General features: G+C 35.6%; 1 protein-coding gene across 1 annotated transcript in view; it reads left to right on the top strand.

The window, feature by feature from the left end:
• The window catches only part of TMEM232 (transmembrane protein 232), a 269981-nt gene that overhangs the window by 69392 nt on the left and 181032 nt on the right, over positions 1-19557 (top strand). The window contains exons 8-9 of the mRNA XM_031935440.1: positions 263-386; positions 1189-1438. Coding sequence (XP_031791300.1) covers positions 263-386; positions 1189-1438 — 374 coding nt within the window. The remainder of the gene's footprint in view (positions 1-262; positions 387-1188; positions 1439-19557) is intronic.

Here is a 19557-nt window from a genome sequence, read left to right as displayed (position 1 = left end):
AAGAAATGTGATTATATGTAGTATTTATTACTCAGATTTGTCAGAGCACTACTCTGAACTCAAACATGTTACCAAAATGTGTCTCTTCTTTGCGGATTTTTACCATAATAAGTGAGAACCAATACTAATCTTTATTGAAAATAAATATATCTGGTAATTCAGACATGCATTTCCTCTGGCCTATTACCTTTTTTTACATTAAAAAGTTGATTATTATTATTTTCCATTACAATCTGTATCCTTTTGTCCATAAAATTTTCAGGTTGGATTCAGTACTGGCTTTACTGGTCCTTGGGGAGGCTGCCAAATTAAACATGGCCTGCTTGAAAGCTTTGATGGACATAGTGAGAGATTTTGTTTCAAGCATTATGTCTGTTCAAAATCAGGTAACATTGCTAATTTATATGTGAAAAGAGAACCGAAGAGAAACAGATTTTATTTTTGCCACTATTTAAATTGTATATTGTATTAGGGCATATAATGTGCATAACTCTATAATAATAAATTTAATTAAATATAAAAGCAAATTCACAGTTACCATTTATCATAAACATTTTTCATTTTCATTATATAATATTAACATTTATAATTTGGTTGGGGTAAGATCACTTATTGAAACATTTCTGTATTGTTGATTATTAAATTTGTTTCTACTTGTTCACAGTTAATTATAAGTAATGTTGAATTGTTATTCTCGTACATAAAATCTCTATCAACACTTCTATTTCTTTACAGTAGGCTAATAAAATTAAATTACCAAGTGAAAGACTGTGAAGCTTCTTTTAAAGTTTTGGGGCAAGATGTCCAAACATTTCTCCATAAGATATATTAATAACTTTCTTGCATTCCTATAAACAATAAATGAAAGTGTCACACACTAGAATTGAGCTGTACATCAAAAGGTTCCTTTTGAATATGATATGGAAAATAGTATCTCATTGAATTAATTTACATTCCATTGACTGCTAATTAAATTGTAAAGTTGTTCTTTATATAATTATTAGCTATCTATATTTTTTATTCTTTGAACCGTATTTTATGCAATCTACTCATGGTAAACCCATTTTTTAATGAACACATTTAGAAATATTAGTTTATTATGGTCTTTTAACAATTATTATAAGTACACTATATAGTTATTGATATGCAAAGACATACTTTGATGATCGAATATCTATTTTATTTCAGGGAGAAAGTTGCGAGGTAGATGATTTTTCCTGGGCCTGGAATGTAGTCTACATATATACAGTAATTCTTGCAGAAATCTGCTTGTATGCAGCCACTTCTGATTTGCGAAAAACTGCTCTAATTGGTTTCTGTCAGTGTAAAAGTTCACGAAAAAATATTTTACGCTTGGACAAATCAGTACCTCCAGAATTAAAGGAAGCAAGTATTTTAAGTCTTTTGGAATATTTCTCTTCAAAAATGTCAGAGAATTGTAAGTAGATTGTTTTTAACTTGGATGAGTAATATTTTTAAGTGTCACTGTCTACATATAGTAATAAGCATTTTACAAAAAGTTGATATTTAGAAATAGCAAATAATTTTAAATTTCTACAAATTTTGGAAGAATATAACATGATTTCTTTTTTTTTTTTTTTTTTTTTTTTGAGACCAGGTGTCACTCTGTCACCAAGGCTGCAGTGCAGTGGCGTGATCTCTGCTCACTGTAACCTCCTCCTCTGCTTCAAGCCTTTCTCCTGCCTCAGTCTCCCAAGTAGCTGGGACTACAGGCACTTGCCACCATGCCTGGCTAAGTTTTGTATTTTTAGTAGAGTTGGGGTTTTGCCATGTTGGCCAGGCTAGTCTCAAACTCTTGACCTCAAGTGATCCACCACATCTGCCTCCCAAAGTGCTGGGATTACATTCATGAACCACTGCACCCAGCCAGAAAATTTTACCAATAATTTTAAAACAACTGAAATAAAAATTAGTTTCAGTTGGCTGATGATTCAAATTATATTCCTTGAAAACAAAAAATGGATTTAGGCAAACCTGGGTAGTGTGTATGAAGTTTATTTCCTCTTTATTTTTATTTTGTTCCCCATAGGATTTATCTTCTTTCTTCCATTTTCTCTAGGCATTTAGTGTTTCCCTCTTGTTCTTTTCCTGCCCAGAGGATTTCTCTACAATTACTTCACTCAAATATTCTAGTACAATATTCACACCTGACATCTTATAGTCCATCAAATAGTAGCTGTCTTATGTCTCAGGACTAAAGGTCATTTTGCTACTGTATTTATGGGAGATAACAGAATAAAATATTTTGATTTTTCAAAGAGTACTATGGGGACAATATTAACTCAAAGTAGTCTTTTTTGGTTGAATAAAACTTTATAGATTTATTGTGAAAAATAATTGCAATTTATATATTACTATAGTCTCTTGTATATGTGACTCTCACTTCCATTAAATGCTGAGATAATTGATACTGAAGAATCATGTCTGAATTCTATTTCTATTGACCCAGCATCTAGCATAATAACACATAATAGGTAAGCAATTATGATAGTGGATTTATAATATAATTAAATACATCATTAAATTTCAGATATAATTGCAAGATTTTGGAAAGATTTAAAGAAGTAAGATATTGTCTTTAGCCAAAATCATAATTCACTGATTTTTGGAGAAATTATGATTGAATATAATTTTAAATAGTAAGACTTTAGAAGTAGATAGAAATTTCATTCTCAAAAACTTGCTCACTATTTTTAAATTGCCTTCAATATATTTTTGGCTTAATCAATAGATTGAAACCCAGCTTCTGAGTGTAATTAATGTGACCTTTTCCCACTTTTCAAGCTTTTATTTTTTACTGGTGCCAATTTTAAACAGATCTTTATTCTTAAGTACATAAATTGTATTTCTTCCATGTTTATATTATTAATAAAGTGAAGATAAATGAAGGTATTCATTTCTTTTGCTGTTCACAATTTTAATTATTCAGAATGTCAGAAATTTTCCTACATAGCACCTCAATACATGATTTTTAAACCACTACTATACAGACTCATCTACAATGTTGGCCTTCAAGTCTTGTCTGCCTATGTAGGTTAGTTTTTCCTGACCTCTAGTGGTAGGTCCAGAAAAGACCCTCCATGGGAAGAATCTTTACTCCCAGAAACCTCTTGGCCTCCCTTTGCTCATGACCCCCTGCACTCTGGCATAATCTTATGATGATGGGATTGCACGTTTCTGTGGACACTCACGAAACTCACATTTTTTTCCTCCTCAACAGTCTGATTTTTAAAACTTATTGTTATACTTTACGTTCCGAGATACATATGTAGAACTTGCAGGCTTGTTATATAGGTATACACGTGCCATGGTGGTTTTAAAACCCATCTTCTTGGTTTTAAGCCCCTCATGCATTAGGTATTTGTCCTAATGCCCTCCCTTCCCTTGTCCCCAACCCCCCACAGGCCCAGGTGTGTGACGTTCCCCTTCCTGTGTCCATGGGTTCCCATTGTTCAACTCCCACTTATGAGTGAGAACATACGATGTTTGGTTTTCTGTTCCTGTGTTAGTTTGCTAAGAATGATGGTTTCTAGCTTCATCCATGTCCCCACAAAGGACATGAACTCATTCCTTTTTATGGCTCTATAGTATTCTGTGATGTATATGTGCCACATTTTCTTTATCCAGGCAACCATTGATGGATATTTGGGTTGGTTCCAACTCTTTGCTATTGTGAATAGTGCTGCAATAAACATATGCGTGCATGTGTTTATAGTAGAATGATTTATAATCCTTTGGATTATAAATTACTGGGTAATGTATACCCAGTAATGCAATTGCTGGGTCAAATGGTATTTCTGGTTCTAGATCCTTGAGGAATCTCCACACTGTCTTCCACAATGGTTGAACTAATTTACACTCCCACCAACAGTGTAAAAGCGTTTCTCTTTCTCCAGATCCTCTCCAGCATCTGTTGTTTCCTGACTTTTTAATGATCGCCATTCTAAGTGGTATGAGATAGTATCTCATTGTGGTTTTAATTTATATTTCTCTTATGACCAGTGATGATGAGCTTTTTTTCATATGCTTGTTGGCCACATAAATGTTTTCTTTTGAGTAGTGTCTGTTGATATCTTTTGTCTACTTTTTGATGAAGTTGTTTGTTTTTTCTTGTAAATTTGTTCAAATTCCTTGTAGATTCTGGATATTAGACCTTTGTCAGAATGATAGACTGAAAAAATTGTCTTCCATTCTGTAGGTTGCCTGTTACTCTGATGATAGTTTCTTTTGCCGCGCAGAAGCTCTTTAGTTTAATTAGATCCCATTTGTCAATTTTGGTTTTTGTTGCCATGGCTTTTGTTGTTTTAGTCATGAAGTCTTTGCCCATGCCTATGTCCTGAATGGTATTGCCTAGGTTTTCTTCTAGAGTTTTTGTGGTTTTAGATCTTCCATTTAAGTCTTTAACCCATCTTGAGTTAATTTTTGTATAAGGCTTAAGTAAGGGGTCCAGTTTCACTTTTCTGTGTATGCCTAGCCATTTTTCCCAGCACCATTTATTAAATAGGGAATCCTTTTCCCATTGCTTGTTTTTGTCAGGTTTGTCAAAGATCAGATGATTGTAGGTGTGTTGTGTTATTTCTGAAGCCTCTGTTATGTTCCACTGGTTTATATATCTGTTTTTGTACCAGTACCTTGCTGTTTTGGTTACTATAGCCTTGTAGTATAGTTTGAAGTCAGGTAGCATGATGCCTCCAGCTTTGTTCTTTTTGCTTAGCATTTTCTTGGCTATACAGACTCTTTTTGGTTCCATGTGAAATTTAATGTAGTTTTTTATAGTTCTATGAAGAAAGTCAATGGTAGCTTAATGGGAATAGTATTGAATCTATAAATTAATTTGGGCAGTATTGCCATTTTCATGATATTGATTCTTCCTATCCATGAACATGGAATGTTTTTCCATTTGTTTGTGTCCTCTCCTATTTCCTTGAGCAGTGGTTTGTAGTTCTCCTTGAAGAGGTCCTTCACATACTTTTTAAGTTTGATTCCGAGGTATTTTATTTTCTTTGTAGCAATTGTGAATGCGAGTTCACTCATGATTAGACTCTCTATCATTGGTGTATAGGAATGCTAGTGATTTTTGCAAATTAATTTTGTATCCTGAGAGTTTGCTGAAGTTGCTTATCAGCTTGAGGAGTTTTTGGGCTGAGTCAAGGTTTTCTAAATATGCAATCATGTCATCTGCAAACAGAGAGAAGTTGACTTCCTCTATTCCTATTTGAATGCCCTTCATTTCTTTCTCTTGCCTGATTTCCCTGGCCAGAACTTCCAATATGATGTTAAATAGGAGTGGTGAGAGAGGGCATCTTTGTCTTGCACCAATTGTCAAAGGGAATACTTCTAGCTTTTGCCTATACAGTGTGATATTGGCTATGAGTTTGTTACTGATGGTTCTTATTGTTTTGAGATATGTTTATCAATACCCAGTTTATTGAGTGCTTTTAGCATTAAAGGGTGTTGAATTTTATCAAAGGCCTTTTCTGCATCTATTGAGATAATCATGTGGCTTTTGTCATTGGTTCTGTTTATGTGATGGATTATGTTTATTGATTTGCATATGTTGAACCAGCCTTGCATCTCAGGGATGAAGCTGACTTGATCGTGGTGGATAAGATTTTTATGTGCTGCCTGTTTTGGTTTGCTAGTATTTTACTGAGGATTTTCACATCGATGTTCATCAGGGATATTGGCCTGAAATCTTTTTTTGTTGTGTCTCTGCCAAGTTTTGGTATCAGGATGATGCTGGCCTCATAACATGTGTTAGGGAGGAGTCCCCATGTTTCTATTGTTTGGAATAGTTTCAGAAGGAATGTTACCAGCTCCTCTTGGGTATCTCTGGTAGAATTTGGTTGTGAATCCGTCTGGTTCTGGGCTTTTTTTTTTTTTTTTGGTTGGTAGGCTATTAATTACTCCCTCAATTTCAGAACTTATTATTTGTCTTTTCAGAGTTTTGACTTCTTCCTAATGTAGTCTTGGGATAGTGTATGTGTCCACGAATTTATCCATTTCATCTAGGTTTCCTAGTTTATTTGCATAGAGGTGTTTATAGTATTCTCTGATGGTAGTTTGTATTTCTGTGGGATCAGTGGTGATATCCCCTTTATCATTTTTTGTTGCATCTATTTGATTCTTCTCTGTTTTCTTCTTTAATAGTCTGGCTTGCGTTCTATCTATTTTGTTATTCAAAAAACTGGCTCTTGAATTCATTTATTTTTTTTTTAAGGGTTTTTCATGTCTCTATCTCTTTCAGTTCTGCTCTGATCTTAGTTATTTCTTGTCTTCTGCTCACTTTTGAATTTGTTTGTTCTTGCTTCTCTTGTTATTTTAACTGTGATGTTAGGGTGTCGATTTTAGATCTTCCCTGATTTCTGATGTGGGCATTTAGTACTATAAATTTCCCTTCTAAAACTGCTTTAGCTATGTCCCAGAGATTCTGATATGTTGTTCCTTTGTTGTCACTGGTTTCAAAGAACTTATTTGTTTCTGCCTTAATTTCATTATTTACACAGTAGTCATCCAGGAGCAGGTTGTTCAGTTTTCATGTAGTTTTGTGGTTTTGAGTGAGTTTCTTAATCCTGAGTTCTAATTTGATTGCACTGTGATCTGAGAAACTTATGATTTCTGTTCTTTTCATTTGCTGAAGAGAATTTTACTTCCAATTATGTGGTTGATTTTAGAATAGGTGTGATGTGGTGCTGAGAAGGGTGTATATTCTGTTGATTTGGGGTGGAGAGTTTTGTAGATGTCTATTAGGTCCACTTGATCCAGAGCTGAGTCCAAGTCCTGAATATCCTTGTTAATTTTCTGTCTCGTTGATCTGTCTAATATTGACAGTGGGGTATTAAAGTCTGTCACTATTATTGGGTGGGAGTCTAAGTCTCTTTGTAGGTCTCTAAGAACTTGCTTTATGAATCTGAGTGCTCCTGTATTGGGTGCATATATGTTTAAGATAGCTCTTCTTGTTGCGTGGATCTCTTTACCATTATGTAATGCCATTCTTTATCTTTTTTGAACTTCGTTGGCTTAAAGTCTGTTTCATCAGAGACTAGGATTGCAACCCCTGCATTTTTGTTTTCCATTTGCTCGGTGAATATTCCTCCATTCCTTTATTTTGGGCCTATGTGTGTTTTCACATGTGAGATGAGTCTCCTGAATACAGCACACCGATAGGTCTTGACTCTTCATCCAATTTTCTAGTCTATGTCTTTTAATGGGGACATTTAAGGTTAATATTGTTATGTGTGAATTTGATCCTGTCTTCATGATGCAGGCTAGTTATTTTGCACAGTAATTGATGCAGTTTATTCATAGTGTCATTATATTTATATTTTTATTGTCTTTATATTTTGGTGTGTTTTTGCAGTGGCTGGCACTGGTCTTTCCTTTCCATATTTAGTGCCTCTTTTAGGAGCTCTTGTAAGGCAGGCCTGGTGGTGACAAAATCCTTTAGCATTTGCTTGTCTGTAAAGGATTTTATTTCTCCTTTGCTTATGAAGCTTAGTTTGGCTTGATATGAAATTCTGGGTTGAAAATTATTTTCTTTAAGAATGTTGAGTATTGACCCCCACTCTCTTCTGGCTTGTAGGGTTTCTGCCAAGAGATCCGCTGTTAGTCTGATGGACTTCCCTTTGTAGGTAACCTGACCTTTCTCTCTGGCTGCTCTTAACAATTTTTCCTTTATTTCAACCTTGGAGAATCAGACAACTGTGTGTCTTCGTCTTGCTCTTCTCGTGGAGTATCTTTGTGGTGTTCTCCGTATTTCCTGAATTTGCATGTTGGCCTGTCTTACTAGGTTGGGGAAGTTCTTCTGGATACTATCCTGAAGTGTTTTTCCAATTTGGTTCCATTCTCCCCTTCACTTTGAGATACACCAATCAATCATAGATTTGGTCTTTCGACATGGTCCCATATTTCTTAGAGGTTTTATTCATTCCTTTTCATTCTTTTTTCTCTAATTTTGTCTTTATGCTTTGTTCTTTCAGTTGATCTTCAATCTCTGATATCTTTTCTTCCACTTGATCGATTCAGCTATTGATACTTGTGTATGCTTCACAAAGTTCTCATGCTGTGTTTTTCAGCTCCATCAGGTCATTTATGTTCTTTTCTAAACTGGATATTCTAGTTAGCAGTTCCTGTAACCTTTTTTCAAAGTTCTTAGATCCCTTGTATTGGTTTAGAACATGCTCCTTTAGCTCAGAGGAGTTTGTTATTACCCACCTTTTGAAGCCTGCTTCTGTCAACTCATCAAACTCATTCTTCATACAGTTTTGTGCCCTTATTGGAGAGGAGTTGCAATCATTTATAGGAGAAAAGGCATTCTGGTTTTTGGAATTTTCAGCATTTTTGCTCTGGTTTTCCCTCATCTTTGTGGATTTATCTACCTTTGATCTTTGATGCTGATGGCTTTTGGATGGTGTTTTTGAGTGGGTGTCCTTTTAGGTGATATTGATGTTATTACTTTTTGTTTGTTAGTTTTCCTTCTAACAGTCAGGCCCCTCTTCTGCAGGTCTGCTGGAGTTTGCTGGAGGTCCACTCCAGACCCTACAAGGGTTATAACCAGACCCTGCAGCCTGGGTATAACCAGTGGAAGCTCCAGTATGGCAAAGATTGCTGCCTGTTCCTTCCTCTGGTAGCTTCATCCCAGAGGGGTACCTGTCTGATGCCAGCCAGAACTCTCCTGTGTGAGGTGTCTGTTGATCCCTGCTGGGAGACATCTCCCAGTCAGGAGGCATGGGGGTCAGCGACCCACTTGAGGAGGCAGTCTGCCACTTAGCAGAGCTTGAGCACTGTGCTGAGATATCCGCTGCTCTCTTCAGAACTGGCAGGCAGGAAAGTTTAAGTCTGCGGAAGCTGCATCAACAGCTACCTTTTCCCTCACGTGCTCTGTCCCAGGGAGATGGGCGTTTTATCTATAAGTCCCTGACTGGGGCTGCTGCCTTTCTTTCAGAGATTCCCTGCCCATTGAGGAGGAATCTAGAGAGGCAGGCTGGCCACAGCTGCTTTGCTTTGAGTTTGGCTTCCTTAAGACTGTGAGGGGAAAACTGCCTACTGGAGCCTCAGTAATGATGGAAGCCCCTCCTTGCACCAAGCTTGATCCTGCCAGGCTGGAAATTCAGCAAGAATTTCAAGGCAGTAGTTCTTGGCTTGCTGGGCTCCATAAAGGTGGGACCTGCTGAACAAGACCACTTAGCTCCCTGGTTTCAGCCCCCTTTACAGGTTAGTGAACAGTTCTGTCTTGCTGGGGTTCCAGGTGCCACTAGGGTACAAAAAAAAACCTCCTGCAGCTAGCTCAGTGTCTGCCAGAACAGCCACCTAGTTTAGTGCCTAAAACCCAGGACCCTGATGGTGTAGGCACAGGAGGGAATCTCCTGGTCTGTGGGCTGCAAAAACCATAGGAAAAGTGTAGTATCTGGCTCAATAGCACAGTTTCTCATGGTATAGTCCCTCAGGGCTTCTTCTGGCTAGGGAAGTAGTTCCCCAGCCCATTGCTCTTCCCAGGTGAGGCAATGCCCCACCCTGCCTGCTTCTTCTCACCCTCCATGGGCTGCACCCACTGTCTAACCAGTCCCAATGAGATGAACTAGGTACTTCAGTTAGAAATGCAGAAATCACCCACCTTCTGCGTTGGTTTCACTGGGAGCTGCAGACGGGAGCTGTTCCTATTCAGCCATCTTGCCGGACTCCCCTAACAGTCTGATTTAAAAAAATTTTTAAATGCCAACTTTTGAGTGTACATAGTAGGTATATATATTTATCGGGCATATGGGATATTTTGATACAGGAATTCAATGTGTAATAATTACATCAGGGTAAATGAGGTATTGAATACCTCAAGCATTTAACTTTTGTGTTACAAACAATCCAATTATACTCTTTAGTTATTTGTAAAAGTACAATAAATTATTATTGACTATAGGCACTCTGTCATGCCATCAAATACTAGAGCTTATTCATTCTTTCTATTTTTTGTACCCATTGGCCATCCCTATTTCCCTCCCATCACCCTATTGCCCTTTCCAGCCTCTAGTAACCATCATTCTACTCTCTATCTCCATGAGTTCAATTGTTTTAATTTTTAGCTCCCACAAATAAGCAAGAATATGCAGGTTGTCTTGCTGTGCCTGGCTTATTTCATTTAACATAATGACCTCTAGTTCCATACATGTGGTTGCAGAAGACAGAATCTCATAAATTTTTACAAGTGTCTGTCAACAGATGAATGGATGAAGAAAATCTGATATTTTCCCCCAGGAAGTTCATAATTTTATTGAATTCATTCACTCATTGTTAATCTTTTAATTTGAATTTTTTAATCTTTTCCTGAAGACTTTATTTTGACGGCCTAGAATTTGGGTGAATTCTTGGAAGACATTTTGTCTTTCTGCTAATTATCTACAGCTTAATAATTCCTGGTTTTCTGGAAAACACATCCAAAATCTTCCTAGCTCAAATATTGTTCTTTTTACCTGTAATGGCATCAAAGCAGACCTACTGAGAATCTTTTTGGCATTATGTGAGCTTTCTTCCTTCTGAGCAGTGCCATACATCATGGATAATTATGTGAGCTCACACTTGCTAAGAATATAGTCATCCTTGGTCATTGTTTTCTCAGCTTTATGAATTTGAATAAACACACTTGTTTCTGTTTGGTATGACATCCAAGAACAATCAATTCTGATTTTTGTCATATGTATCCCTAGATGAGATAGCCACCTAGATACTTGTATGGTGAGCAACAGTTTCATCAAAGTTGGTACTTTTGTATAATTATTTGTCATTGAATAAACTCGGAGGTTCTGAATACCACTGTGTCAACAGCCAGACAATGTTACGAATCAAAGAGCTATCTCTACAAGTTACATGCTATCAGCATTTCAATCTTTAAAATGGCACAGTGATAGAGGGGCAGAAGGTAATCCCTAACAGACTAGATTCTAGAAGAAATTGCCCTTTGTACATTCACAAGTGGTTTAGAGGAAATGGATAACTTTTTTGTTTGTTTTTGGTTTTTTTCTTTCTTTTTTTGCTTTCACTGATGCCTTTCTTATGTTCACACTTGAACTAAGAAATCAAAGAATAACCCATATTTTATCAATGTTTTCTCAACACAGTGGACAAATAGATGTTCTAATGTTGAATGCTTTTAAAGATTTGATCTGCATTAAAGAGGATAGACATGAAAAGTGCCTCTTCATAGTCAAAAGTCAGTACATATTTCTATGACATCTAACTTCTTGTAGAAGCCATAAATAGTACTAGTGGCATTTGTCTCACTGATGATTCTATTTTGAAGTGCTCAATTCTGACCAAAGCTTTGTGGTTTCTTGTGAGAAATGATTGAAGTAACCTGATAACATGTTGAAAATTTAGGTAAAGATGTCCCAAGGATATATTCTGCAATTTTCTTTATCTCTGTCATAAGCAGAGAATATAACACCTCAGGATGTAAACTTTTGATCTCTGCTTCATGTTTCTACTGGATCTTTGGCTTTTATATAAGTCACTACCAAGAAAAGCCATTACTTGACAACTACATTGTCAAGTATCTCACCAGTCAAATGATAGGAATTGAAAACTGTACTGATGTGGTCCATTGTAACATGATCCTTTGTAGCATTACTGAATAATTTTTGCACATAGAGAAAATGATTTTTTCTGGGTGTCCTGCATGCATGATCATTGGTAATAAAGCCTAGTTCCACAGGACCACAGAAAACAGAGGGTTCCAAAGGTAATATCATCTGTGTGGGCTTTTTCAACATACTTACTGGGAGATAAGGGTCTGTCTTTCTGAAAAGTGATATAAATAATCTGGAGCTTCTGCTTTATTTAATTGAAATTATTTTTTCTCATAATAATACCTTTAATGTTAGTAAGTCTTTTGTTTAGAGTGAAAAAAACCCAGATCTGGAGTCAAATGAACTCATACTGTATTTTAATTTTGTCACTTGAAAATCGGAATCCTAGATGAAGTCATTTAATTTTTCTAAAACTTACTTTCATTATGTAATAATTATGATAAGAATACTGTCCATACAATAGGAGTTTGGGTGAGAAAAACTATGGAAACATACAGATGCTTGGCATATTACCTAGTGCATGGTAAAGGCCTAGTAAATGTTAATAGATGTTGTGGTTGTTAATATACTTTAATATTATTATAGTGAGAAACTATACATAAGGAAGTATTTCTTTTTGTAATGCTTATTCCTATGTACATTATATATCTGGAGGATGCTTACTTTATTTATGTATAAGGTATATATGACACTGAAAATCATTTAAAATAGTATCAAGCAATTCTCATTTGACAGCCTCCCAAGTAGCTGGGATTACAGGCATTTGCCACCATGATTGGCTAATGTTTGTATTTTTAGTAGAGACCAGGTTTTTCCATGTTGCCCAGGCTGGTCTCAAACTTCTGGAGGTAAATGATCCCATTTGGGCCTCCCAGAATACTGGGATTATAGGTGTGAGATACCACACCCAGCCTCTCATAATGTTCTTATGGACCATTTTTACATAAAGCCTTTATTACAAAGAAACAATTTAAATCATGGTTTTGTGAAAGCATTAGTCTAAGAAATTAAAATAATGACTCCTGATATGGTTTAGCTCTGTGTTCCCACTCAAATCTCCTCCAGTTGTAATCCGTACATGTTGAGGGAGGGACCTGTAATCTCCATGTGTCTAGGGAGGGAGGTGACTGGATCATGGGGACGGTTTCCCCCATGCTGTTCTCATGATAGTGAGTGAGTTCTCACGAGAGCTGATGGTTTTATGCGTGTTTGGAAGTTTCTCCTTTGCTCTTCTCTCTCCTGCTGCCTTGTGAAGAAGGTGTTTGCTTCCCCTTCCACCGTGATTATAAGTTTCCTGAGGCTTCCCTAGCCATGTGGAACTGTGAGTCAATTAAACGTCTTTTATTTATAAATTACCTAGTCTCAGGGAAGTTCTTTATAGCAGTGTGAAAACAGATGAATACAACCCCCATTAAGATAATATGAAGATATTTTCCTTTGATGTTATCTCAGCGGTCCCCAAACTTTTTGGCACCAGGGACATTTCCTGGAAGGCAGTTTTTCCACTGACAGTGGGGTGGAGTGGGGTGAGGGATGGTTTTAATAAAACTGCTTCATCTCAGATAATCAGGCATTAGTTAAATTCTCATAAAGAGCAGCAACCTAGATCCCACTCATGCACAGTTCACAATTGGGTTCATGTTCCTATGAGAATGTAATACCACTGATCTGACAGGAGGTGGAGCTCAGGTGATAATGTTCACTCACTGGCCACACAACTCCTATTGTATGGCCCAGTTCCTAACAGGCCATGTACTGATAGGTTTGGGGTCCCCTGTTTGTCTGATACAGGAGTAGAACTTGAAGAATCTTGAGGACAAGAAGGCTACTTAACATGTCCCTTTTCCACTCTGAGGTTTGTGTGATACAAGCTTTGCATAGAGTCAAATGGCTATTGATTCAAGTTGGGGTCTCTGGCTAGTGACTGAAGTGCTGAATGGTGGCTTTTTTAATTGAATAGAAAATTTTTTGTATGCTTACAAATATGACTTATGCATTTAACATTTGGTTGAAATTCAAAGAGTCTGACTTTTATTATTCCTTTTATGGAGAACCATCCTACACATGTCTTAATGGAGTTAAGCTACAGGAAGGTTTGAATATGTTCAAGTGCCTAAATAAGCCCTTATTTGAAATACAAATTTTTCAGCATAGTCTCAAAGAAGAGATTATTTTGAGCTGGAAAACTAGGAGGGAAAGTGATGAAAATTAATTTATTTAAACATACAGAATTTTTGCTTGATCCCTGTTGAGATTCTGATTTTGAAAAACATTTTGCCCTTATGGGTCATAAAGGATATTAATAATTAACTTTATTTTATGTATTTATTGAGCTCTTTGAATGTTCCAGACATTTTTCTAGACACTTGGCATGCATCATTTAACTCATTAATAATTACAACAAGATTATAACATAGATACTCATATTATCCCCATTTTCGAATGAGAAAACTGAGGCAATAAAAGTTTATTTGTCCAAAGAAGTATAATTAATAAATGGTACATTTGAGAGTTAATGAAGACATTCTCATTTTGGAGTCCATATTAATAACTGCCTCACTATACTGAACTAACTAGACTGGATGATCCATTCAATGAAATTTTAACAAACATCCATCTGCATGTTGAAGAATGTGCAAAGGGTGACATTGAGAAATTCTCTCAGTCATTGTCTTCTAGCACTATTTGCCACAGACCCTATATCATGTGTGGTCCATATTTTTAATGTAAGTTCTTGGGCCTTTTCTAGAACTTTACATCAGACTTTTTAAAAGGTGGGGTCCAGGGGTCTGTGTCATTAAAACACTTTACACGTTATAGGTTGAGAAAACCTAGCCTATACGTTTAGCTGTTAAACATGATAGTAAAATGTTCTCATAACAGAGGAAAATATTTATTTTAATTCCTGTTACAGACCTGTATGCATCCAGCCTGTTAATATTTATTTCTGATGACTTATATATATCTTTACTAACAGGGAAGCACAGCTTTGTGTTCTGTCTTTCAAATTTGAAATGCCGTCTTCCTGTGTTCCTACTTTGGTTTCACAGTGAAAAAATGATAGATTTTTTTAAAAGCCTGAGTTATCTGGAGTCTGTGTTGTGATAACAAAACTTGGAAATGATGTCTTCTGTGGGAAACCAACAGACACTGAGTTAGTGTGTCTTGTAGAAGAGGGTGAAATATTTAGGAATAGATAATGAATGATAGACCCCAAAATATCTCAGAGTAGTAAGTCTTCTCAATCATACCGCACTCATCTAATGCACAAGTCTCTTCCAGATGTTTGCAAACAGTGAACAAAGTCTGCTTAAAAGTCAACAGAGAGGTAGGACTCCCAATATCCCAAAGCAGGTCATTCCACTTTTGAACTCTGAAAGATCTGTCCTTATACTACAGTGAAATTTTTCTTTCCATGTTTTCCAAACCTTGGCTTAAATTTTGTGCCCTGGAGGCAACCAAAATAAATCAATTCCTTTTCTCACGTTCTAGCCCTTCCAGTATGTGAAGATAATTGCACTGGTTTCCCTTACCACCTCTCCACCCTGCTGTCATCTCTCATCTCTTGCTTACTGCCAAGTTCTTGTGGTAATTTTTTGTAGTACATGAAAAACATATTTTCCATATGGCTTATAATTAACTTCTTAAGTTTGCTGGGAGTTTGTTGTGTTGGCATCTTTGCCTGGATTTACAATAATTTATTCCAATAATATAATATGATGTGAAGACATGTGCATTGGACCCAAGTACTTTTCCATTCAGTGTTGTCTCAGAATGGAAAAAGTAAAATATAGCATTCTTCCTTTCATTTGTTTGTTGAGAATGATTTTCTAATCTGGTTCTCCAGTGATAGTGGTGAATGAAATATGTGTCACAGTTTTGAAATAACTTTGTATGCTTCATTTTGATTCATTTTAACTGAGAAGAAAACATTAGCACAGAGCAATAATTCCTTTTTAAAAAGTAAATGAAAGTTAATTGGAATCTTAGAACCAATTGAAACTTTTAATGATACTCTGTTAGATCTTTAATATACCTCTTACCTTGGTGAAGGTTATTCAAGAAAGTATTCAGTAATAAGGTTGTGGTTTTTATACATGAAAAATATTTTACTCTCATATATATATTATATATATATATATGTGTGTGTGTGTATGTTAGCAATAGAATTGAGGCAGTCTTAACCATTCACTGTTCTGTGTGCTGACACATCTAAAAGTATAATATCACTGATCATATATATGTATACAGAAGTTAACCAAATGTTTCTATTTTTTAGATTTCTAAAATAATTTTATTGAGGTATAATTGACAGACAATACAATGTGCATATTTAAACTGTACAACCTGACCAGTTTGACATATATGTGTATATATGTACCCATGAAACCATCATCATAATAAAAGATGACCTATAAGAATTATTTCCTAGGATCTGGGTACAAAAGTGGCTTCTATTTTCAAGGAAAGAGTAAGGTATGACTGGTGGGTTGGCAACTAAATATAGTAATGACTTTCCTTTAACAGAGAAAATGTCAGGTTTGTGCACAACAAACCAATGTAACTTAGTTATATGTTTTATTGTCTGCAAGTTTTAATAGTCATGGTACTAGCAATTTGAACAGCTACAATATTTACACATTTGGAGTTTACCATCTTGTTTGATAACATAGCAAATGTCAGAGGGGTTAGTATATGCTAGAGATTTATGAAGTCTAACAGTTTATTTTATAAGCTTAGTGAAACACCTGTAAAATGTTTTATTTTAATATTCACCTGGTGTATTTTGTGCTATTTTTGTTTTAACCTGAATTTATTATGTGTGTGTCTGTGGGTGTATATGTATATATGTGCCTATAGAGATACACACACACATACATATATAATGCCTCATTATGTTGATCTGCTAAAATAATTGATAACTTCTGTCTTTATTTAAAATGGATGAATTGTCATTTTTGGATACTGAATTGTTTTAGTTACATTTGTCTAGTACTGCTTTATTATTAATTTCTCTTTTTATAACTTACAATTTTCCCACTGAAATTGTGTTGCTCTTTTATGTCTTCCAAGTTTTTATTTTATTGGTTGGTTTTTAAATAAAATAACACTCGGAAGCTCAATTACTGTGTTCTTTTGAGAATGCTATAACATTACACTTGATCCTTGTGCATCTGGGCCTTTAACTATAGTAGTAATAAACTTAAATTTAAAAATTTATGAGGAGTAACATAAACTCACCCTCTGATTACCTATGGCTTATTATTTTTGTAAGTCTACCAATAGGATGTGAAAGTCTTTCCTTGCTGTGCTGTTTTGTGTTACTGTGCTCCATCTTTCAAGTAAGCCATTGCTAAGCAGCTCTGGACTTTGACTGTCTATGTCCCATCCATATTAATAATGTTTTTGAGGTAAAAAAAAAAAAATCTCGATATACATTTTTGTGTGTAATTGTGTGTGTGTGTGTTTGAAAGAGTGTGTATGGAAATATGCCTTCTATGCTGATATTTCAAAAATGTAGCACTTTCATGGGGGAAGGAATTGCTAATAATGTTTTGATAATTAATTATTATTTGACTTTTTAAAAGTGATTATTAAGTACCATAACCACACACAAGTTCTAAAAATTTTTCATAAATTAAAACTTTTAAAATAGGAGAAAATAGAGCACAGTACCTTTATGACTATCAAACAAGAAAGGGTTTCATAAACAAAACAAAAATCACAAATTATAAAATATATGATTGGAAAATTTATATAAAAATGTAAAATATCTGAGCAGAAAAAAATGAGAAAAAGTTAAAATAAGTTAAAAGTGAAAGTTTGGAAATATATGTACCTATTATAAAATAGAAGTAATAATAAAAGAAATACCACTTGTTACTATTGACATGCTTTTATTGTGGTTTCTAAACTTGCTAGATGGCCATAAATGGACCAATTTTAAATCTTAACTTGACCTGTATCTCTTTCTCTCCACTGTCCCTGTACCCTGTGATTAAGCTGTGTGCCACCAGTTGACCTATAAGTCAGAAGTTCGAAAAATCTAACAAATTCTTCCCAAACCTGCAGACTTCTGTGAGAAAATGTATGTAGTGACTAGTTTGGGATGAGTTTGTCAAATCTCTAGGTTGCAGCAGTATGCGTTTGTCTTTCTTTTTGCATTAGTACTTCAAGGTAAGGGTGAGAAGGGCCTGGAACTGGACATGTCAGGAGAATAGCCATAAGCCAGGGACTTCAGAGACCGCAGGGAGCAGGATGAGAAACTGCTGCAGGCACTCTTTCCTCCCTCATGCTCACTGCAACCTTGGGCTGGGCTGTGACCCAGAGCCTTGGAACTGCAGGGAGGGCAGAGGAGAAGAGTTTCAGTTTAGAATGTGTGAGAAGAAAAGCTAGAAATTTTAAATATGAGGTGAGGGAAGAATCCCTGTGGCCAAATATTCTAAGACTGCCCACTTTTATCCATTTGCCAAATCTTGAATAGAAGCTTTATTTTGTGGTCTAAAAATGCTTTGTCCCAACAAACATTGTGAAAACCTGACAATTTTCTACCCTGTCAACACTGCTTCAACAATTAAAGCTTCATCTATGGGGCCTGTGGAAAACAGTTACTAACTGTAGAGGTGAGACTTCATCCTCTAAATTTACTTGATCATTTTCACAAAGCCCCAAATAACCAGGATGAAGGGAAAACATTGCTATTCTTCTCCAGAAGATTCGCTATCATTCCTACTAAATAATTTTAATCTAGCCCTGTGCATGTTCAAACTAAAAGTTTCCTAGTATTTCCCATTCTATTTATTCCCTTGTATGGTTGGTAACTGTTTCTATTGTTGGGATGGGCTAAAAAAAACACTCTGGAACCTTCAATCCAAAGCCTTTTACCACATAAAGGTCTTCACCTACTTAAGAAGAAGGGGCTGGGAATCTTATGGGAATAGTTCTCACATATTTGAAGCATAAACAATACAAAGTATTCCATTCAGATCCAGTGGCCTAAAATCCACCTGTAGCTGAACACAGAGGGAAAAGACCCATGAACTAGAAATAATGCAATGTTTCTAAAGTATTTATGGTGCTAAAGTACATTCCAACATGGCATTTTAAAAATTAATTTTTATAATAATATATCGTAGCAGAGAAGAAAAAATAAGATAGATTTAGTCTTCCTATCTTAATTATGGTGATATATTCATTAATGAACATAACTCGCTAAGTGCTTGTAAAGTTCTTTGTTACACTAGTGAGAATTATATTAAGGTCCTTCAGCATGCTTCAGAATGTTTTTTCTGTCATTTAATATGGTCCAGAAATGAATGCTAAAATTATAGTGTCACTTTACTCTTCACTCCTCCCATCCATCAAGAGTAACATAGTATGTTCACAACAGAGAAATCACTAATTTAATCAAACAAATGAATCCTGCATCTAGAGACGCAATATTTTACAGCAGATCTCTAGAACGTATCCATCTTGTATTACTGAAATTTTATACCCATTGATTAGCAATTCCCTTATTCTCTCCACCAACCCCTGGTAACTACCATTCTATTCTTTGCCATTGGCAGCTTAGCTATTTTAGATACCTCATTTAGTGGAATCATGTAGTATTTACCTTTCTGTGATTGGCTTAATTCACTTAGCATAATGTTTTCAGGCTTTATCCATGTTGCTGCATATTGCAGAATTTTCTTTTTTTTCTTGGTGTGAATATATTTCATTTTATCTATATATGACATTTTCCTTATCCATTCGTCTGTCAACAGACATTTAGGTTGTTTCCATATCTTGACTATTATAAACAGTGCTGCAATGAATATGGGAATGCCAATATCTCTTTGAGATCCTGATTTTAATTCCTTTGGATCAATATGCAGAAGTGGAATTGCCAGATCATACAGCCATTCCATTTTTAATTTTTAGAGGAAATTGTATACTGTTTTCTGTAGTACTTATACCA

Source organism: Piliocolobus tephrosceles, chromosome 4, assembly GCF_002776525.5.
Source record: "Piliocolobus tephrosceles isolate RC106 chromosome 4, ASM277652v3, whole genome shotgun sequence".
NCBI classification, from domain to species: Eukaryota; Metazoa; Chordata; class Mammalia; order Primates; family Cercopithecidae; genus Piliocolobus; species Piliocolobus tephrosceles.
Note: the sequence above shows the minus strand (reverse complement) of the source record. Positions and strands in the feature narration are given on the sequence as shown.